General features: G+C 35.9%; 2 protein-coding genes across 3 annotated transcripts in view; both read right to left on the bottom strand.

Moving 5' to 3' along the window:
• Positions 1–7,331: 7,331 nt before the first annotated feature.
• Positions 7,332–11,474, bottom strand: LOC141300695 (uncharacterized). The gene is made up of 4 exons (XM_073830993.1): positions 9,388–11,474; positions 9,079–9,189; positions 8,787–8,888; positions 7,332–8,582 (listed from the first exon to the last, which is right to left on the bottom strand). The coding sequence occupies exons 1-4, from the start codon at positions 9,634–9,636 to the stop codon at positions 8,499–8,501; spliced, it is 546 nt and encodes a 181-aa protein (XP_073687094.1). The 5' UTR covers positions 9,637–11,474; the 3' UTR covers positions 7,332–8,498.
• Positions 11,475–18,831: 7,357 nt separating this feature from the next.
• The window catches only part of LOC141300636 (anion exchange protein 2-like), a 46,527-nt gene continuing 41,082 nt past the window's right edge, over positions 18,832–24,276 (bottom strand). For both annotated transcript variants that reach the window (XM_073830930.1, XM_073830931.1), the window contains 3 exons: positions 23,760–23,929; positions 23,381–23,554; positions 18,832–20,911 (listed from right to left, as the gene is read on the bottom strand). In XM_073830930.1, coding sequence (XP_073687031.1) covers positions 20,831–20,911; positions 23,381–23,554; positions 23,760–23,929 — 425 coding nt within the window. In that variant the 3' untranslated portion in view covers positions 18,832–20,830. The remainder of the gene's footprint in view (positions 20,912–23,380; positions 23,555–23,759; positions 23,930–24,276) is intronic.

The following is a 24,276-nucleotide window of genomic DNA, read 5'->3' on the forward strand; positions in this document are numbered from 1 at the left end:
TCTATTTAAGAATTCTGTGTTTAATGATACATGATAAACAAATAGCATCACTCATAATATCCGACACTAATTTTAGATGCTCAAAGAATAAGAGTTAACAGAACAGTGCACATATATTCTGCAGGTTGACCTATAGCTATTAATGAATTCACACAATTATTAACAGTGATAATAAGGATATGTGATACGTTTCATCCTCTATGGTCTCTTTGCTGCCAGGAGAGATGGAGATCCATTAGCGTAGCTCATTTTGTTGCAGTGTTCAACTCTCGATTTCAACAAGTCCTGAAATAAGAAGAGCAGTTAATATTAAATAATTCCAAGAGGTTGAGAACAAATCTAACCCTGGATTACAAAACCAGTCATTGGAGTCATTTTTTTTTAATTGATTGAGATTCATACATCTGAACACTGAATAAATAAGCTTTCCATTGATGTATGGTTTGTTAGGATAGGACAATATTTGGTCGAGATACAACTGTGTGAAAATCTGAGGGTGCAAAAAAAATCTAAATATTGAGAAATCGACTTTAAAGTTGACCAAATGATTCCTTAGCAATGCATATTACTAATCAAAAATTAGTTTTGATACATTTATGGCAGGAAATATACAAAATATATTCATGGAACATGATCTTTATTGAATATCCTAATGATTTTTGGCTTAAAATAAAATTTTATAGTTTTATATACAAATATACCCCTGCTACTTACTACAATTAGAAACAAATACAAATATTAGAATTCTTTTTTTTTTACCATTTTAGGACAGTTTCCTTATAAAATCACAGAATAACATTAAATATCTGAAAAAATAAAATATACAAGTTCTTTTCCTAATGTTGGACAGTGAATCTGATTTTCTTTCATTGTGGTGGGATGACGGACCTGATTTCCTAGAAATGACATTGCAATATTGCACAACGCCATTTCTTTGAAAATTGGACTATTTCATCAAACGTGCCTGATTTTAGTTTCTCTTTAAGATGTACAAAAAAAAAATCAGGAATACTAAACCAAACAATCCAAAAAAGTTCAAATTTAGCTAGTTTTATGTCTATGGTAAAGTATATCCATGGATTTTGTGTAACATAGAAGAGCTCAGATCAACAACATATAACTGTATATCAAGTCTAAGAGTTCACAGACTGTTTGCAATGTTTACTTTGGAACAAATTCTACGTGATGTTTACATGCATTTGGGATGAATGACCTGTGTGAGCTGCGGTTTGTGAACACAGTGAACGTAAGGCTTCGGGTCGTTCTGGATCTCTCCAGCGTAGGTCTTATAGCAGATTCCACAGTCAATCAGAGGCTAAAAACAGACAAATGAGGAGCATTGTATCAATCAATCACTTTTTAGCTCAATTTGAGACTGTAAAGATGAAATGTAATTTAATTTAGTTTAATAATTATATATTTGACGTATACACCAATGCATTTTAGCTTTACATCATGCATTTTTATAAAGTAGTACAGAAGGAGCAATATAAGGCAATAAACTCGTGTGAAGTTAGAAATTCTGTAGCAACTTACTCTGTCATTTCTGAAAGCACATTTAGTCGGGTTTGCATTGAGAGTTCCTTTAGGGCATCTGGTGGGTTTAAGGTTGAAGTGATGGTAGAGAAAACTGACACCAAACCCGCCCTACAAGAAAAAAAATACAAAAAATAAAATAAATCATAAATCAGACATCAGTGCATCCCTTTGGTTAAATGTTTCTGTAACTCAGATATGAATATCACCCTCAAGTAACCCTCAAGTTGCAATTTGGTCATTTTGACCTGGAAAAAAATATTATTTTTGCTGAAAATGCTGGTTTAAGTTATATTGCATTGGACTTTTAGGATTTTCTTTTTTTTTTTTCACCTTTACTTTTATACTCCTTATCAAAAATGACTACAAATTGCTTATAAATGAGTAATAATTTTCAAACCTATCCACAAATAGTGCAGGACAATGATCAATCAGCTCCGAAAATAAATAGAAAACCTGTCCTAAGTGAAAGAAAACAAGTTGACCAAAGGATTGAATCCAAAAATTGGTGATAATATCACATTAATGTGAGATTTACAAGCTATTTTTAAAAGGCCGGTCATAATTTTAAGGCACATTAAAGATCTGCATTATATTAATGAACAAAATAAATCAGACTTCAGTGCATCCCTTTGTTTAAATGTTTTTGTAACTCAGATATGAATATCACCAAAGTAAAATGCATTTAACTTAACCCTCATGTTGCGATCTGGTCATTCTGACCTGAAAAATTAAAAAAAAAAAAAAATTCTGAAAATGCCAGTTTGTGTTATATAGCATTGGATTTTTTATGATTTTCTTATCTCACCTTGTTACTTCTCATCAAAAATGACTAAACTTTGCTTAAAATGAGTTGAGTGAAAAGTGCCAAAATTATCTTCAAATAATGCTTTTTTTTACTCAAAAACTGAGTTGCAAATCATTAAGGACTATGATCAATCAGCTCTAAAAATAAATACCAGTCATAAAGGCCAGTCATAATTTTAAGTGATCAAAAAGATAAACCAGACTCAGTCCACCCCTTTGGTTAAATGGTACTGGTTATTTTGACCTGGAAAAAACATTATTTTTGCTGAAAATGCTGGTTTAGGTTATATTGCATTGGACTTTTAGGATTTTCTTTTCTCACCTTGCTACTCCTTATCAAAAATGACTAAAAATGCTTAAAAATGAGTGAAAATTGTCAAAATTATTCACAAATAATGCTTTTTATTTACTCAAAAACTTGCAGATCTAGCAGAAGGACTATGATCAATCAGCTCCAAAAATAAATAAAAAACCTGTTCTAAATGAAAGAATACAAGTTGATCCAAAAGATTAAATTGGTGTTAATATTATTTACAAGAGATTTATAAAACTGTTAGTTCCATTCCTCAATTCTGATTGGTCAGCAGCGGTGTCGTATTCATGATACGGCACTGCTATGACCGCTTCACTCAACGGTTTTGTGTATCATTGAACCCCCTTAGCAACCACCCTTAGCAACGTAAACACAGCTGCAGCAATTAGGGACTACTTTTTACAGCGGAAGGCAGGTAATGATTTTACTTTATGAAAACATACAACTTAATATATATAAATTAATACCGCTTCGCTTCGCGTCGTGCCTAACAACGCCCTTCAGCCGTGATTTATTCACGATACAGCACGGCCTCTCGTACCTTATTGCTTAATTACAAGCTATTTTTAAAAGGCCGGTCATAATTTTAAGGCACATTAAAGCTCAGCATTATATCAGTGAACAAAAAGATAAATCAGACTTCAGTGCATCCCTTTGTTTAAATGTTTTTGTAACTCAGATATGAATATCACCAAAGTAAAATGCATTTAATTTAACCCTCATGTTGGGAGGGTTAAAATATCCTTATCAAAAATAACTAAATATTGCTTAGAAATTAGAATTTTTTGAGTGAAAATTGTAAAAAATAACCACAAATAATCCTCTTTTCACTCAAAATACTGAGGAGCAGATGAATAAGGACTATGAACAATCAGCTCAAAAAAATAAATAAAAATAAAATAAAAATAAAAAAAATACAGAAAACAAGTTGACCAAAAGATTGAATCCAAAATTTGGTGATAATATCACATTAATGTGAAATTTACAAGCTATTTAAATTTGAGTTTTTGAGTAAAAATTTGAAAAATTAACCACAAACAATGCTTTTTTCACTCAAAATACTGAGGAGCAGATCAATAAGGACTATGAACAATCAGCTCCAAAAAAAAAACAAGTTGACCAAAAGATTGAATCCAAAATTTGGTGGTAATAATCGCATTAATGTGAGATTTACAAGCTATTTTTAAAAGGCCGGTCATAATTTTATGGCACATTAAAGCTCAGCATTATTTCAATTAACAAAAACATAAATCAAACGTAACTCAGATATGAATATCACCAAAGTAAAATGCATTTAACTGTACCCTCATGTTGCTTTTTGATCATTTTGACCTGCAAGAATATTCTTCTTCCTGAAAATGCTGGTTATGTTATATCGCATTGGACTGAAACTTCCTAACACACAGGATTTTTTTTTAGGATTTTCTTTTTCCACCTTGTTACTCCTCATTAAAAATGACTAAAGTTGCTTAGAAATTTAAGCGTTTGAGTGAAAATTGGCATAATTATTCACAAATAATGCAGAACAATAAGGTATGATCGATCAGTTTTAAAAAAGAAATACAAGACCTGTGCTAAGTGAAAGAAACCGAGTTAACCAAAATATTAAATCCAAAATTTGATGAGAATATCACATTAATGACATTATTTACAAGATATTTAAAAAAAAAAAAGGCCAGCCCAAAGCACAACATAATGGTTAACAATGTAAAACATTGCAGTTTGAATCACAAAACTACTTCTAAAAAAGAAGGTAAGATACTTACATCAATGTCAGATTTGTCCAGACTCTTGAAGAACAGAAAAACGTTTTTGATTGTCTGGTGCGAGTTGAGTTGTTCCAAAGCCAGTTCAACACCTTTCCTGTGGTTTTCAGAAAGCTTGCTGAGATCCTCCTGCGCCTCCGCTGAGTCCAAAAAGACTCCGGCACTGATCAGGACGAGGAACAAAAACACAGCCATCTTTGCACAATCCAGAAAACTCCTCAAACTGACTTATCTTTAGATTATACAGAGGTACAAAGTGCAAAACTTCAAAAGAACGTAAACACTGATGGATGTGTTGAGTCTAAATCAGCGTAGCTGAGGGAGTGAGAGAATAGAGGGAGAGATTGCGCAATCAGGGGATGTTTTTGTGGGGTGAGTCTTCTTTTTGTCTGTGTGTTTTTGCTTTCACATACAGAGGGAATGTGAAATCAGGCAGTCTGAGCGAACGGACTGCCATCCAGTGGAGAACAAACACTAAAAACTGAAGATTAATGAAACAAAATACTAAATTATGGCAGTCAAAATCTTTAAACAATATGCTAGCTTGAGTTTAATGACAAACATAACTTAAATACAAGTCAGTGAACTCCGTACATGGGACTGGATGTGATCCAGCTTCACATACTGACTAGTTGGGTCATGAAATGATGAACAAAAGGTTGAAGAATTGCCTTCCCATAAGAGACTTCATTAGAGTTCTCTCACATAAGTTACTCACAATCAGGCCATTCAAGATGTAGATGAGTTTGTTTCTTCATCAGAACAGATTTGGAGAAATGTAGCATTACATCACTTGCTCACTAATGGATCCTCTGCAGTGAATGGGTGCCGTCAGAATAAGAGTCCAAACAGCTGATAAAAACATCACAATAATCCACAAGTAATCCACACCACTCCAAAAAGCAATGTGTTTGTAAGAAATAAAACTATTATTAAGACATTTTTAACGTCAAAGCATTGCTTCTGGCTATGTTCCCTTATTACACGGCTCTTTGGAATGCTTGATTCTGATTGGTCAGTTGAGACATTTGCAGGTTCGTTCTTTTCAAATAATCACCGCTCCAAAGTAATAACGCATAGCCGGTACTACTTGTATGTTTAAAATCCCTCCGTGCCAACAAAGATAACCGTTTGGCGCCATCTTGTGACAAACACTGGAAAACCGCAATTTACAATGGAAAATTTCAACATTAATCTATTTAAATTGTCTTACTAACGTACATAGTTTGAATGTTAGGTACTATATCGCTCCGCGGAAGGATAAAAATGTTAATTCAAAACAAATATGTCAATAAAAGGTTTCAAATTCATATTCATTCCCAGTTTTCTTCCTTATGTGGCAAGTAGCCGTGTAATAAGCGGGATAATGTACAGGCAGCCTGTAGTTATCGCGAAATAAGCCCCTTCAGTCACAGTGTGATACAAGACCCTCCGCTTGGCGTCGGGTCCTGATCACACTGTCGGGGCTTATTTCTGCGATAACTACCGGCTGCCTGTACATTATCCCTTACATAATCCATAATAAGCTTCCTCCAGTAAAAAAATCTAGGTACGGAACTTAATGTGTGCAGATTTCTCTCCTGATTCAGAGACAACTTTTTTTTTTCTGCCAAAAGCAGTATTATAGATAGAGCACTCGTACAGTGCCTTGCAAAAGTATTCATACCCTTCATTTTTTTTTTCACATTTTGTTTTGTTGCAGCATTATGTTAAACTGCTTTAAATTAATTTTTTCCACATCAATCTACATCTCATACATCATAATGACAAGCACAAAACAGGTTTGTAACAACTTTGAAAATGTATTAGAAATAAAACTGAAAAGATCCCGTTGCATAAGTATTCATACCCTTTTCTGGGACACTCGAAATTTAGCTCAGGAGCATTTATATTGCTTCTAGATGTTACTACACTTGGAGTGGAGATAAACTGTGGCAAATGAGTGTGATTTAGAAAGGCACACACCTCTCAGAAAAGGTCTAACAGCTGAAAATGCATATCAGAGCAAAAACCAAGTCCTGAGGTCAAGATAAACTGCCTGTAGAGCTCAGTGACAGACTTGTGTTAAGGCAATGATCTAGGGAAGAGTTCAGAAAAAAAATCTGCTGCATTGAAGGTTCACAGAAGCATGTAGCCTCCATTATCCATAATGGAAGACGACTGGAACAACTAGGACTCTAGAAAATGTGAGCCAGCCCCCATCCAAGCTGACAGAGCTTGAGAGGTGAAAAGGTGAGGCAAAGAACGGCAGATAATTGCCAAATGCAGATGTGCAAAGCTTGTCACATCATACCCAAAAAGACTTGAGACTGAAGGTGCTTCAACTATGTACTGAGTTAAGGGTATGAATACTTATGCATTGTACTTATTTCAGTGTTTTATTTTTAATACATTTGTAAAATTTGCAAATCTGGTTTTTGCTTTGTCATTATTATGGTGTATGGAGTGTAAATTGATGTGGGGAAAAACACATTTAAAGCAGTTTAACATAATGCTGCAACAAAACGTGAAAAAAATGTAGGGGTATGAACACTTTTGCAAGGCACTGTATATAAAGCTACGTTTGAAGTTAAAAATGTCTTAATAATGGATTTGTTTCATACAAACATGCAGCTTTTCACTTCACAAGACATTAATTGATGGATTGGAGTGGTGTGAATTACTTGTGGACAATTGTGATGTTTTTATCAGCTGTTTGGACTCTCATTCTGATGGCATCCATTTACTGCAAAGGATCCATTGGTGATATATAATTTTGAGCTACTAAACTACCATTAATTGATCTATGCAAGTACAAAGATCCAGGAAAATTCAATAACCTTTTTTAAACCAAAAAACAAAATCTTAGATCATTTATAGTGATATAATTTTATTATTTGGAAATCATCCGAAAACAAAACAAGCATTAGTATTGTTGTAAATTGCATTTATTAAGAAAGAAGTCTAGAAAATACAATGATTTTTAATGATATCACCTCATAAGATTCTCTTTTTTTAATGCAGAAATATATTTTGACCCTATTTATGAATCTTTCTTTTTGTTAGTTCATAAAAGCACTAGCTTTTGATTTTCCGAATGTATTTGCAAATGTAGAACTAGCAAATGCTGCATACATTGTTTATTGCTAGTTCATATTTACCAGTGAAACATAATTGTAAAGTGTTATCTTTTTAATGTTAGTGAGACAATATTAAAGCCTGTACAAAAAATTTAAAAGTTTATTTGAAGCTGCATATAAAGTCATTCTTATTGCAATGTCTTATAGTCATTTGTATGTTCTTTTGAATACATGTAGCTATAGATATAATTTGAATATTTACCTATACATGGTTTGTAGCTTTTAAGAATATACACTACCAGTCAAAAGTTTTTGAACAGTAAGATTTTTAATGTTTTTTTTTTCATCAAGCCTGCATTTATTTGATCCAAAATACAGCAAAACAGTAATATTTAGATTTTTTATCTCTTTCTATTTGAATATATTTTAAAATGTAATTAATTCCTGTGACGAAAGCTGATTTTTCAGCATAATTACTCCAGTCTTCAGTGTCACATGATCCTTCAGAACTCATTCTAATATGCTGATTTGCTGTTCAAGAATTATCAATAATAATAAAAATGCTTTCTGAAGGATCATGTGACTGGAGTAATGGTGCTTAAGGTTCAGCTTTGAAATCACAGGAATAAATTACATTTCAAAAAATATTCAAATAGAAAACAGCTATTTTAAATAACAAAAATATTTCAGGCTGTGCTTTGGATCAAATAAATGCAGGCTTGGCGAGCAGAAGAAACTTATTTTAAAAACAAAAAAATCTTACGTTTCAAAAATGATGAATGGCAAATCTATGGGAAATGCATGTATAAAAATGAAAAATAATAGGTTAGAAAAAGGTTAAGCTTACAGGGTCACAGTGATGCACACTTTTGATAATTAGTCACTTTAGCTCTTGTGAATAAAATATGCATAAAGATAGAGTGGATTTGGCACAGAAAGGGAACAATATGACATTTAAAGTCACTGACATTGTGCTCTTCAGAGCAAAAAAAAACAGCAGATGTCTTCTCCAGCCGCTCACGATACGACAGACAGCAGAGTGGGGGATCCGCTGCTATAGCCCATCTTATTACAGTGATCTACTCTCATTTTCTTAATGTCCTTGGGTTAAAAAAATAGACAGTGTTAGTTTATTACGAAAAACACAATCAAAATCTGTATATCCATTAGAATCTGAGCAAAAATACAGATGTTTAATATGCATTTGCTGAATGCACCTTATGTAAAATTCATTAGCCAATGTGCAACGGTAAACAAATTTTAAACTCAAATTTTGTTCAGAGCAAGTCTGTGAGAAGGACACACCTCAGTGAGAGCGGGTTTATGCACACAGCTCACATAAGGTATGGGATCGGCCTCAATCGCTCCAGCAAAGGTTTTATAGCAGATGGCACAGTCTATCAGAGGCTGGAGGAAGAAATAAGCACAAGTTTAATTACATTCCATAATAAGATACAATATGTTGCTCTTATGGCATTGCATGCATGTTATAGAAATGAACGCATACTTGTTTGTGCAATGCTCAACAAGCCTCAAGCTCTATTAATTATACAGGTATGTGCGAATTATTTTCTGTTACTTTATGAACTTCACCTACACGATCGTTCCTGAACCCACAAGTGGTTGTATCTGCTTTCTCAGTTCCTTTTTGGCACTTGGTGGCTTTCAGAAAAAAGTTATGGTAGATGTAGACAACATCAAACCCTGCCTATAGACAAACAGCAGGTATATTCATCAAATAAACAGACAAACGCAAGGTATTATCATTAGCTAACACTAAAACCATAAATAAACTGAAATAAAATATAAGAGATAAGAAAAGAAACTTAGTATGATGTCAGACAGAGTCACAACTTGAAGAAATCAGTCTGAGAGAAGAGAGAAACAAACAAATAGAAGGGCTTACGTCAATTTGCGACTTCTGGATGGTTTTAAAAAAGAGAAAATGATGCTGGACGCCATCGAAAGAGTTGACATTTTGCACCGCGAGCTCCACTCCTCTCTTGTAGGCGTCTGGGAGTTTGCTGAAGGAGGTTTGAGCCTCGGCGGAGCCCAGTAAGACTCCGGCGGCGAGCAGCAGAGCAAACAGCAGGAGAGGCATCTTCAACCAGTCTGAGCACGATCTCCCGCAGCAGGCGCTCAAAAACAGCCTCATTCCAGGAAGTCTGAACTGTTTTTGTGCCGTTGTTGGGTAACGGTGAATAATACGGCTGGTAGTGAGGTAAAAGAACTAGTTTGTTTGTTTAGTCGCTTTTATTTGTTCAGTTTCAGATATAAAATGATTTACCAAATCTGTAATGTTTAAAACACTGCAGATCAGTTGCACTGTACACATAAAAAAAAAAACTAAATAAATAAAATAATTTGACCTAAATGGGCCTTAGTTCTCTTTGCTCCTTGATATCGCAAATTGGTGCGTCTTAAAGGGATAGTTCATGATTTTCAAAAATGAAAATTTGATGTTTATCTGCTTACTGCCAAGGCATCCTAGCCTGGGTTTCCCCATCCTGCCTTGCGCAGCGCGATTTTATTCACGCTTCTAGTCTAGTCTGGAAACCATGGACCTAATTTTCACCTAAGATAGGGAACCAATCACAGAACGGGGAGGGAGCAGCAAGACGATGACGCCTTCTATGCGACTCACCGAAGCAGTTTGTTACTATGGATCCAGCATGGCAGCAGCCGCGAAGTTATCTTTTGTGTCTACACCGGACGCGAGCGGCGTGACCCGACGCGACAAATGACATTAGAACCTATTATGCGGTCTACACTGGATGCGGCGAGACATGGCAAATCCCGACAGTAATCTGCTGCCGCGTTCTATTTATGACGTGCTCACACAAAAGTTTAAATGATTTGCAACTAGGGGTGGGCGATATGGTAAAAATATCATATCACGATTTTTTCAAGAAATATCACGATTCACGATTTTATCCCGATTCTTTGTCATGTTGGTTTTACTTTTTTACAAGTTGTCTGAGTAGTACAGCTAAATTATTTTTTCTATTTTAAAACCAAAACCTTACAAGGTAACAAAATATAAAATAAAAAGAATGGCAAATATTTAAGCCAAAGTGGGCGAAGACAAAAAAATCTTTGTCATTATTTTCTTTGTATTTAAAAAATAAGAACAAAGATAAGCTACATGTTACAAATACACATACTATACAAATAAAACAAACAGTGCTTTAATTTTCAGGTACAGTCGGTGTATTTATCAGTAGCATTCAAGAAATTTAATTAACAAATATAAAAATAAAACACTATATACATTGTATACATAAATTATACATAGAAGCAACATTTAAAGCAACTTTATTGAAGTTCTTCAGTCAAGAGCAGTGAGTGATTTTCCTTTGTTTTGTTTTATTAGCGTATCATCACCCAAAAATGACAATTCTGTCATCATTTACTCACTCTCGCATTTTTTTAAGCATAAAACATGCTGAACATAAAACTTATTTTGAATAATGTGGGTAACCAAACAGTTGCTGGGTCCCCAGTTACTTCCATATATATTATTTATTTATTTTAAGTCAGCGGGGACCAGCTACTGTTACCCACATTCTTCAAAATATCTTCTTTTGTGTTAAGCACAAGAAAAAAATTAATATAGATTTAGGACATGTGAGTGACAACATTTTTGGGTGTACTGTCCCTTTAATGACAATCGGCAGCATGTTTAGTTCTGTCACAGAGCTGCACGCATCTATACAGGCGCGCATCCGTTTTTCTCTTAACTGTGTACTTTCACTTTAGACAACCAACTGTGTTTAAATGTAATCCTTGCGTGTTTTTGACAGTATAAGCAAATTAAGCGCCAAAGATAGCTCAGTTTAGTAATCAGGTGCTGTTTGACAGGCTTTTAGCGCACGTGCTTCAGGTTTACGCGCTCATGAAGCGCATGCCAGAACAGCGCGCGGACCAAATGGCGTTATTTTACCGGCAAGACTTTGAAGCACATTCAAATAATGTACTTTTGTGATCGCGAATATGAATAAGTGCAGTGTCCCGTGAGTGAATGTACAGTATATTAAGACGGAGGCACACTGTAGCACGATACTACGATATTTATTCAAAAGCAGATCGTGGAGACATTTTAATCGTCCACGATCAAAAATCGTCATATCGCACACCCCTATTTGCAACGGTCGCCTTGTCGCGTCCAGTGTAGACAGACTTCAGCTGTTGCGGCGCGGCAACTGTCGCGTCCGGTGTAGACACGGTGTAGTGTTCGTAGTAGTTTAGAACGCAAGTTTATTTTGAAAAAAGAGCAACTTTTGGCGTTCGCTCTACCTACGTCATCCGGTATAATTGAAACGATTGGCTATGATGAACTACGCACAGGCGCATTTGATAGACATTCGTAACGCCCAATAAACGGCTCTGGACATTCGTAAACCACGCCTCAAATACGAGAAAATGAACATGTGGTTCCCAGACCACGAATCATGACAAAGTCATAACGTGGTCTGGCGTTAGCCAGGCTAAAGGCATCCAAGATGTAGGTGACTTTGTTTCTTCAGTAGAACACAAATGAAGATTTTTAACTCAAACCGGTGCAGTCTGTTAGTCATATAATGGTAGTGGATGGGAACCAAACCTTTGAAAGAAAAAAACAAACAAACATGTAGACAAATCCAAATTACACCCTGCGGCTTGTGACGATACATTGATGTCCTAAGACATGAAACCATCAGTTTTTGCGAGAAACTGAACAGTATTTATATCATTTTTTACCTTTGATACACAGCAATGTCCTGAGCACGAGCTCAGCATTCGGTGCGTATGTGTACATGCTCTGGCGTGGTATACGCAAACGCCGGAAGGGAATATTCAACAGTCCTGGATGAGTTCGCGCAAGCAAACATAATCTTTTAGCTTTAAATCAGTTTAAACAATCTTTGGTCTGGCGCACAGGCTTACTCCCGCATTTGAAGAATAAGGTGGATAACAGGGTTCATACAGATACTGTAAAATGAAATTCCAGGACTTTTCAAGCACTACATTTTGTTTCTCAAAGACTTAAATCAGAGTCTCGATTATCTCATTAAAAACAGAAATAGATAAATAAAAATATACCAATACAAAATGGCAAAAATAAAGTGAATCACATGCAAAGTAGTACTACTAACTACACTTTTACTATAGTAAAGCCACAGTTAATTTTCTTAAGGGATTTTTATATACTTTGTTTTTGTAACTACTGCCTTAATGGTTTGATGTTTTGTCAGAAAATCTGAAAAAAAGATTTGCGACATCGATCCGAATTCCTGATATGAAAGAAATGATTTGCAACCCTCACCAAAGTCCCGATTGGTTCGCGATCCACGCTCTGAAGTTCCAATCTAAAGCAAAAGATTCACGAACCAGCTCCGAAGTTCCAATGTAATTCAAACAAGTCCCGATCCATGCTCTTAGGTCCAAATCTGAATTTTATTTAGATCAGGACTTCATATCACCGATCGTGAATCATTTGATCTAAATCATTCAATTCACTTAAGGATTCACAAACTCTTCCAATCTAAATCAAATGATTTGCGATACATGCCCCTAAGTCACCACCTGAATCAAATGATTCGACACTCCAATCCAGGTCGAAATTCGAAAATGAATGCCTCCTTTAATTTGATCTAGTTTTTGCTAGTAAATCGCTTGAAATGAATGATCGAAGTCATGCGTTTGAATCAGTCGGAGCGGTCCCAGCGTAAATGACTCAATCCGTTCCTCTATTCACATCTTCAGACATGTTTACACGACACCGTTAGTACTACAACTTGCTTAGCTTGATTGTTTTCTTACATGAACTCAAATAAGCAAAAAGTATGATGTTTTTGAATTATATAGTTCTCCTTGTAGTGATCGTTTGCTCCATTTACTTTGATTTTAATCTGTTCTGCAGGTCTAAACATGCCTAGACACAACACAAATCTGGAACAGAAGAAGGAATGTCAAAGATAAACAGCGGTGAGCGAGTACAAAAAAAACATACCATAACTTTCTAATGGTAAATAAAAAGAGCAATACTGAAAAATGTATTATTTGTAAAGTATTTTATTGCACTGATAAACTAATTCATTGTATAATGTAATTGCATTTATATCATCCATTTATAATTGATTCATATTTAAAAGTAGTTAAAGAGCTTATAGAGCTCTGCTTGTGTGTTGTGTGGAAAATAACTCTTCTTTCCGGGCAAACATTGAACTCTTATGCAACACATTAGGTATTGATTTAAAGTGATTTAAATGTGAGCTCAACTGTGCAATGCTCTCTTTAGTTCTTGACAATCAGATAAATGTGAGAGAAGAATTGACTGGGCATAGAGATCTATGAGATCGTGAAGCTGGTAGATTCCATAACATCAGATGTTAAATGATGCTTCTCCTCAGCTGTTTTCTAGGACCTGGTCAATGGCAGAGGAGTTGGGGTCAGATGGCCAAAACCAGCATGGAAACAGCCGATCTCTCTCTCTCTCTTGCTTTCCTTGTGTTCAAAGAATTACACAAAGATTATGTTGACTCACTCTCAGGGCATCCAAGATAGAGATGAGCTTGTTTCTTAATCTGAACAGATTTGGAGAGATTTAGTATTACAACACTTGCTCACCAGTGGATCATCTGTGGTAAATGGGTGCCGTCAGAATGAGAGTCCAAACCAGAGTATGTGAGCGGAGCGGAGTGGAGTAATTTTGAATGGAGGGAGGAGCGGATTTTTGAAAAGTCATAGCGTTGTGGTTTTCACTCGCTCCAAGAGCGCTCCGCCACCGCTCCATCATGAGTAGCTACAATTCATGCCAACGGTCCGTAACATAACTGCATATTAAGCAGGAATTCATATGTTAAACATATTTAGCTAGCTTGATAGAGATGGATCACTCAAATCAGAAAGAATGTGAAGACTATGACGACGGCAATGGATGGGCGGTAAATTATAGTTCACAAGGAATTAGTTTGTTCTTTCTAGATACTGAATATTTTCAGGCGAAGGCATGATTTAAACAGGTACAACACTAATTCACACGCAATCGCTCTGTCAATAATACCTTAAAACAAATGTAATGGTATCTGATTTCGAATGAGCAGAAATTGTTAAGAAATGCAGCGATCCGTAGGTAAAATAACTGACGAAAATGTATTTTTATTTTTATTACAAACTTTGCACGGCATAAAGCAGCAGTTATACTCTTTTAATGCTGACAATGTTATTAGCTTGGTATGTGGTTAGAACAAAGTTTGCACACTAGTTTTCCAAACTCTCCTGTTATTTTATTTTAGTATTTTTTATTTTAATATGTGTTATGAACAGGACCGTTATATTTCAAACATTATTTCTGATTTTTTTTTTTTTTTCGCGGAGGCGGAGCGGTGTTTCTGATATCAGTGAGCGAGGAGTGGAGCGGGAACGGGAAATTGTGAACCCGGAGCGGAGCGATTATTAAATGCACAGAGCGCGGAGGGGAAATTGTTGCCGCTCCACTCCGCTCACATACTCTGGTCCAAACAGCCGATAAAAAAAAAATCATAATTCACACAGCTCTAGTCCATCAATTACTATATTGTAATTACAAATTAAAAATGAGTCCTGTTAATTACTGTGATGTTTTTATCTGCAGTTTGTACTCCGATTCTGATGGCACCCATTCACTGCACAGGATGTTTTGGTGAGCAAGTATAATGCTTTATTTTTCCAAATCTGTTTTGATGAAGAAACACTCTAAATATTGAATAGGGTGAGTAAATTCATGAAATGTTCATTTTAATAGACACTTTTATGGCAATTATTAAAGTATTTTTCCAGGTAATGAAATGAATCTGTCATCAAAATGACGAGGGAATACCTTTGACAGCAATCGTGGAAGCATACAGTTTAAATAAGGTTTAGACTTCTCATCAATTTCTCCTGCAGAGATTTTGTAGCAGATCAGACAGTCAACAAGAGGCTGGAGAAATACGAAAAATTGAGACGGTAAGTTTAAGAAAAATTAATCCACATTTATTTTTTGACATCTGCGATGTGGCCACTTGATATATACTATAGATCTTAATATTTCCACCAATATAATGTACATATAATTTCTGTATTAAACCTAGTAACATTGTGCATGATAGGGCATATAACTCACACCTACCCGATCATTCCTGAACACACATGTGGTCGTATCTGCATTCTCAGTTCCTCTTTTGCACTTGGTGGCTTTCAGATAAAAGTTGTGGTAGATGTGGGTGACATCAGACTTTGCCTATAGAGAGAGACGATAGATATTCATCTAAATGTGTAGAACATTTCTACATTTCCGTAGAACTCATTGCAACTCACTTCTATCTTCTTTGACAGACAGACGAACGATAGATGGAGACAGATGAATGATAGACAGACGAACGATAGATGGAGACAGATGAATGATAGACAGACAAATGATAGATGGAGACAGATGAATGATAGACAGACAAACGATAGATGGAGACAGATGAATGATAGACAGACAAACGATAGATGGAGACAGATGAATGATAGACAGACAAACGATAGATGGAGACAGATGAATGATAGACAGACGAACGATAGATGGAGACAGATGAATGACAGATGGAGACAGACGAATGATAGACAGACGAACGATAGATGGAGACAGATGAATGACAGACAGATGAACGATAGATTGAGACAGATGAATGACAGACAGACAAACGATAGATGGAGACAGATGAATGATAGACAGACGAACGATAGATGGAGACAGATGAATGACAGATGGAGACAGACGAATGATAGACAGACGAACGATAGATGGAGACAGATGAATGACAGACAGATGAACGATAGATTGAGACAGATGAATGACAGACAGACAAACGATAGATGGAGACAGATGAATGATAGACAGACGAACGATAGATGGAGACAGATGAATGACAGATGGAGACAGACGAATGATAGACAGACGAACGATAGATGGAGACAGATGAATGACAGACGAACGAAAGGTGGAGACAGATGAACGACAGATGGAAACAGACGAATGATAGACAGACGAACGATAGATGGAGACAGATGAATGACAGACAGATGAACGATAGATGGAGACAGATGAACGACAGACAGATGAACGACAGATGGAAACAGACGAATGATAGACAGACGAACGATAGATGGAGACAGATGAATGACAGACAGATGAACGATAGATAAGACAGATGAACGACAGACAGATGAACGACAGATGGAAACAGACGAATGATAGACAGACGAACGATAGATGGAGACAGATGAATGACAGACAGATGAACGATAGATAAGACAGATGAACGATAGATAAGACAGATGATAGACAGACGAACGATAGATGGAGACAGATGAATGACAGACAGATGAACGATAGATAAGACAGATGAACGATAGATAAGACAGATGAACGATAGATAAGACAGATGAACGATAGATAAGACAGATGAACGATAGATGAGACAGATGAACGATAGATGAGACAGATGAATGACAGAGACGAACGATAGATGGAGACAGATGAACGACAGATGGAGACAGACGAATGATAGATGGAGACAGATGAATGACAGACAGATGAACGATAGATGGAGACAGATGAATGACAGACAGACGAACGATAGATGGAGACAGATGAACGACAGATGGAGACAGACGAATGATAGACAGACGAACGATAGATAGACAAATGACAGACAGATAAAAGAGATAGATAATGATGATCTCCTCGATTAAAGAATACATTTGATACAATACGACTGATGATAGACAGATGAACTATAGACAAATGATAGATTGACAGACAGATGGTAGACAGAAACACAAATGATAGACAGATGGACAGACAAATGATAGATTGACAGACGGATGATAGACAAATGACAGATGAATAATAGATGCATAGACAAACTAACAATAGATAAACAGATGAGTGATTGACAAACAACTGATACAGACAAATGATAGATAGAGACACACTAATGATTGATAGATAAACATGAATGATAGATGGACAGATGAACGATAGACAAGAGAATGATAGACAGACGAACGAAAGATAAATGATTGATAGATGAAAGACAGATAGACGAATGATAGAATGACAGATAAACGATAGATAGACAAATGGATGATATACAAACAGATGAAAAATAGAAGGATGAATGATAGACGAAATATAGATTGACAGACAGGTGATAGACAGACAAATGAAAGATGATGAACGATTGATAGACAGACGAATGATAGATAGACAAATGATTGACATGAAAGAGATAGATGGACAGACAGACGAAAGATAAATAGACATGAATAGATTGACAGAGACATATGAACAACAGAAAGACAAAAATATATAGTCTGACAGATAAACAGGGACAGATGAATGATTGATAGATAAACAGACGAAAGACAGATAAACAAATGATAGATAAACAGACAAATGATTGATAGACAGATGAAAGACAGATAGACAAACGATAGAATGAGACAGATGAACAATAGACATATGGATGATAGATATACATGATTGATAGATGAATGATTGATAGATGAAAGAGACGGAGACAGACGAATGATACAGAGGAATGATAGATAGACAGATGAAAGAGATAAACCGACAGATGATAGATATACAGACGAAAGACATATATGGACAGTGGACAGACAGATGAACATTAAATAGATGAACGACAGACAGAGGAATGATAGATGGACAGATGATAGACATATGAACAACAGAAAGACAAAAAATAGATGGATAGCATGACAGATGACAGATAAACACATTTCAGAAAAGAGAATAAATCAGAATGAGAGAAGAATGGATTTACCTTGATTTCTGCCTGATGAATAGATTCCAAGAAGAGAAAATGGTTCTGGATGGTGTCATGGGAGTTGATCATATGTAAAACCAGCTCCACTCCTTTCTTGTAGACATCTGGGAGTTTGCTAAAGGATTCTTGCGCTTCACTGAATGACACTCCAGCAGAGAACAACACGACCCACAGCAGCACAGCCATCTTTAACTAGTCCGCACTTCAACAACTCCTGCAAATGTCTGCTGAGCCAAAAACCAGGTTAAACATTCTCTAAAACGCTCACTGTCCATACACAGCCCTGGCATGGTGTGTACAAACCAGGGTCTAAATAAGAACACTGTAGTTATGAGGTTTTTTTTGTTTGAGCTTTTTTTTTAGTTTTATTTAATCAAAAAATATAATCTAAAAGAACTATTTTCTATTTTTAAATATTTAAAAATTGAATTTATTTCTGTGATGCAAAGCTGAATTTTCAGCATCATTAAAACATTTAACTGAAGGTTAAAAAAGACATAAATATCCAATTTAAATAGAAAAATCAACTTTATTTGCAATATTTGGATTTTGCTGTAAATATTGCATTATGTACAGAGGAACATTGAATAATCAAATATCCAATAAACATACAAGTAAAAAACAAAATGCATAAATTGCGCACAGATGGTAAATGACCCTTACTTCCCTTTGCCAAACACCAGGTCGTGCTTTTGTACGTAATATCAGCAAATATTAAAATGACCACAATGTTCAAACATTAACCTTCAGTCTTAAACCCAATAAAGCATCCAAAAATACCATCTACAAACAAGTGCTGCTGAGCATCCACAACACAACCAAAATCCTGCCTGCATTCACACACAACCTCAAAGTGCGGCTCTACGATCAGATTTCCCAGAGTTCTGCGAGTGCAAACATGTCTAGATGCGTCACGCAAATCTGGAACCAGTCGCTGAACACGGGCAGAGGGAATGTCAAAGATAAACAACCGTGACAAAGTACAATGTGCTGATGGTCCTGATGTACTAAACGATGAGACACAACATTTTATAAAAATATTCTTGATTCAATCACGTGTACGCTCAAATAATGACATAAAACGTCTAACCCTTTCCTAGTCGAATAAAAATAACATCTACACAATTTGTTTTTGAACTCACTCTTTATGTCATTAGTTAAAGCAAAGCAATATAAAACTAGCATAATATCTTCCTATAATTAAAACATCCTAACATACATCCGATTTTGGAATCATAATCTGCAATGTAAGAAAGATATAAAGCACTTGTTTTGTAGTTTAAAGCACGATAGTGTGAAAAAAAATCCAAAACCTTTGGAACAAATGTGTAATAATACTAAACAACAAACATAACACATGCTTCACTGAATTATTTAACGTAACCAAATTAACAAGTTAATTTTAGATTGTGTGCACAAAATATATCAAGTGAAAGTGTATTGAATCAAATCAAATCTAAATGACTGTAGAGATCTAAAAAGTGGGATATTAGTAAATGACAGGGAAAACATTAGTGATATTATTCAGGAATTCTGTGGCAAAATCCTTCATGAACGTACATAAATAATACGGTTCCCATTAAACCAATAAATAATTAGTATTTAAATGGTGCTGAAATGAACAGGCTACTGTTTTAGTGTTAATTCAACATTATATGTGGAAAAAAAAAAAACTTAAAATGTGGTAGGAAATACCAGTTTATCAGGTCATCATGTTTGCTTTTTAATAAACTAACCTTAATGAACTGAATCAGAACCCTAAACGCTACAAATTGTGGGATCATCTGTAGGGACATTCATGTTTAATTGATTTTAAGACTCTAAAGTAGGTTCACTAGTGCATCCACCCGAGCTAAAACGCATCTTAAAATCCCCCAAGACCATTTACAACCAGAATTTTTTCACTCTGAATGAGACATTTGCATGTAACAGTCAATATAAAACATACAGGAACTGCACATTTAAAGTTAATATGAGTGTTTAGGGTTCTGTGTGACTTCTATTCATTATTAAACAGAATTTTAGAAGAGAAAATATTCATGATCGGATGGCAACGAAGAAAAACAAATACTGTCGATTGTGTGAATTAATGTATGTTGGGTCATCAGAATAAGATTTTAAAAGCTATTAAAAGCACAGACATACATATAGTATCAGATGAAATGGACCTTGGCAATTGTTTTTGATCATGAATGTTCACTACAAACCACATATAATATTACATGGGCCCTGAATGGTACTAAAAACGTCCAGTTAACCCCATAAGGTACATTCGTCTTCCTCATAGGCGACATTTATGCTTGTTTAAGGATAAACGGTGTGATAGCAGCTCTCTAATACAAATGTCTCAGGGTCTCTGGTCCACGTAATGCCATTCTCACCTCTACAGCATGTCAAGACTCGCTGTGCGATTTGCTTCGTCAAGCTTTTTAAAGCAACTGTCCTATTGGCCAATAGCGTGACTTGTGAGAGGAATCCAGCCGAGGGACGGACAGCTGCGGTCATGGCTCAGACTGGCATGTGCATCTCTGTGTATTCATCGTGTCCCTCCTTCTCATCAAAAGTGGGCTCTGCATCATCAGCATCCAACTGAAAGAGAAGAGAGAGAGGAAAAAAGCCACACAAACGGGATTAGTTAACATGATTTTGAAAATGACCTACTTTAGTTTCTTAATTTATCTCTTTGTGGATGATACATCTGTGCACCCAGAAACCCATTTCCACCACTGAATAAAAAATAAAACAGAGTAACTGCGACTTTTTATCTCACAATTCTGGCTTTTTTAGACAATTGTGAGTTTACATTTCGCAATTCAGACTTTTTTCTCATAACTGCATGATATAAGCTCACAATTTTGACTTTTTTCTTGCAATTGTAAGTTCACAACTTGCAATTCTGACTTTTTTTCCCCCAACTGCATGATATACAGCGAGTAGAAAATTTTTTTTGATCCTCTGCTGATTTTGTTTGCCCACAGACAAAGAAATGATCAGTCTATAATTTTAAGAGTAGGTTTATTTGAGCAGTGAGAGACAGAATAACAACAATAAAATCTAGAAAAACACATTTCAAAAAAGTTATAAATCGATTTGCATTTTAATAAGTGAAATAAGTATTTGACCCCTATCAATTAACAAGATTTCTGTCTCCCAGGTGTCTTTTATACAGATAAGGCGCTAGAACTCTCTTAAAGGGAGTGCTCCTAATCTCAGCTTGTTACCTGCATAAAAGACACCTGTCCACAGAAGCAATCAATCAATCAGATTCTAAACTCTCCACCATGGCCAAGACCAAAGAGCTGCCCAAGGATGTCAGGGGCAAGATTGTAGACCTACTGTACACAAGGCTGGAATAGGCTACAAGACCATCGCCAAGCAGCTTGGTGAAAAGGGGACAACAGTTGGTGCAATTATTCGCAAATGGAAGAAACACAAAATAACTCATTTCCTTTGGTCTGGGGCTCCATGCAAGATCTCACCTCGTGGAGTTTCAATGATCATGAGAAAGTGAGGAATCAGCCCAGAACTAAATGGGAGGATCTTGTCAATGATCTCAAGGCAGCTGGGACCATAGTCACCAAGAAAACAATTGTAGTGCCCTCAATGTCCCTCTGCTCAAGAAAGCACATGTCCAGACCCGTCTGATGCTTGCCACTGAACATCTGAATGATTCAGAGGAGAACTAGGTGAAAGTGTTGTGGTCAGATGAGACCAAAACCGAGCTCTTTGGCATCAACTCAACTCGCCGTGTTTGGAGGAGGAGGAATGCTGCCTATAACCCCAAGAACACCATCCCCACTGTCAAACACGGAGGTGGAAACATTATGCTTTGGGGGTGTTTTTTTCTGCTAAGGGGACAGGACAGCTGCACTGCATCAAAGGGATGATGGACGGGGCCACGTACGGTCAGGGACAGGGCATTGAAAATGGGTCGTGGATGGGTATGACCCAAAACACATGGCCAAGGCAACAAAGGAGTGGCTCAAGAAGAAGCACATTAAGGAGTGGCCTAGCCAGTCTCCAGACCTTAATCCCATAGAAATCTGTGATACAAATTTGCAATTCAGATTTTTTTCTCACAATTGCAAGTTCACAACCCGCAATTCAGACATTTTTCTAACAACTGTGATATAAACTCACAATTCTGACTTTTTTTTCCTCACAATTGTGAGTTCAAAACTTGCAATTCAGACTCATTTTCTCTTAGAATTGCACGATATAAACTTTAAATCTCACAATTCTAATATTTATTGCAATTCTGACTTTTCTCATAATTAAGAGATATAAAGTTCAATTCTGAGGGAAAAAAGACTTTCTTACACTTGTGAGTTCAGTCCTCTCGCAATTCTGACTTTATTAAGAATTGCATAACAAATTCACAATTGTGAGGAAAAAAAGTCAATTGCGAGATGTAAACTCACAGTAGGCAGAATTGTGAGTCTCAATCAGAAAGTCACAGTTAATTTATCTTTTATTCAGTGGTGAAAATGGGCTTCCATGGAGCACATTCTTCCAAAGGAAAACATGACTTGCTCAATCTCTAAAATAAAATTAATATGAAAATAAAATAAACAAAAAATAAAACATTTTGGAAGTAAAATGAGTTGTGAAGGCAGTTTCACACAGATTTTAAAAGAAAGACATTTTATGCTTGCTAAATATATTCAATAATTTAATTTTTTATTTTTTGTTCGGTAAGATTTTTAAGATTGATTAAAGCTAATGTTTGTGCATCACTACTCCAGTCTTAAGTGTCACATGATCAGAAATCATTCTAGTATGCTGATTTGCTGGCCAAGAAACAGTCCTTATTATTACCAGTGTTACAGGTACAATTTTTGGCAGAAACTGTGATACATTTTTAGGTTTCTTTGATGAATAGAACATTCAAAAGAACATTTATTTGAACTAGAAATGTAACATTTTTTGGAACATCATAAAATGTCTTAAAAAAAATATTACTTATTCTTCAAAGAAAAAAAAGGCAAGAAAAAAAGATGAAAATGAAAAAGAAGAAAATCTTTGTATGTGTCTTTTTAAGCATGCAAAGATCCTTACACACTGCATTTCACGTCCGCTGAAGATGCGTGGCAGAAGAAACATCTTGACAGGTACAGTCATAATGAGAACGAACGGGAAAGCCAGTGATGCCACAGTAGACATGACCGCCCAGAGGACAGCCAGACAGAAAACCTGAATCGCAGTGAACAGATGCATCCGCAGCGTCCGCACCTGAGGATCCAGTCAAGAGAAATTCAGTCAAGATACACAGTACAAAACAGTTAAGAAATACCTTCTGTATTCTTTGTTGCAACCAATACGATTTCTGTATCTGATACCATTAACTGCAGCATGCTACTGCCACAGTACCATTTTAAGAAACCACTGAACCAAAATCCTCTTTATTACTGAACAAAAAACAGACTAGGGTCCTGACCTTGCGCACATAGGTGTGATCGGGGTGGTATTTTGGGGGCATCAGCAGCAGTAGGATCCGTTCGGTCATCTGGATGCCATTAAGTGACATCACACCCATGTACAGGAAAATGCCAAACAGCACAGCGATGGGGATTAGGCGGAGCAGATCGCCGATTACTATTGAAAGACCTACAGCCAACAAATGTGCAGTTTGAAGACATTTGAATTTTTCATCATTCAATTCATATAGTAATACATACAATAGTCATTTTACACTGATTTACTGTGCATGCAATGAAATATCATGCATCAAAATAGGCCACAAGGTATTATGTGCTACAGTGATTTTACCTTAAATTGTGGTGAAAGTGACTGTAATGCTTAGCCGTTGGTTGCTTATTTTACTAAAACACTGGTAACAGCAATATGACCAAAAATGAAATTAGCTTGCTGGATAAATACTTTTTTTTGCTGATTCCAAAATATAATATCTGATTGCAAACCAGCTTTTTTCAACAATTATCCTTCATTATTTT

The sequence above is a fragment of the Garra rufa genome, chromosome 24 (genome assembly GCF_049309525.1).
Source record: "Garra rufa chromosome 24, GarRuf1.0, whole genome shotgun sequence".
In the NCBI taxonomy this organism is placed as follows: Eukaryota; Metazoa; Chordata; class Actinopteri; order Cypriniformes; family Cyprinidae; genus Garra; species Garra rufa.

Coding starts and splice junctions, on each gene's coding strand:
- LOC141300695 (XM_073830993.1), bottom strand. CDS start 9,636: ATGAGGCTGTTTTTGAGCGCCTGCTGCGGGAGATCGTGCTCAGACTGG. Junction 8,889..9,078: donor GTGGGTTCAGGAACGATCGT/GTAGGTGAAGTT, acceptor TTCTTCCTCCAG/CCTCTGATAGACTGTGCCAT. Junction 8,583..8,786: donor ATAAACCCGCTCTCACTGAG/GTGTGTCCTTCT, acceptor TTTTAACCCAAG/GACATTAAGAAAATGAGAGT.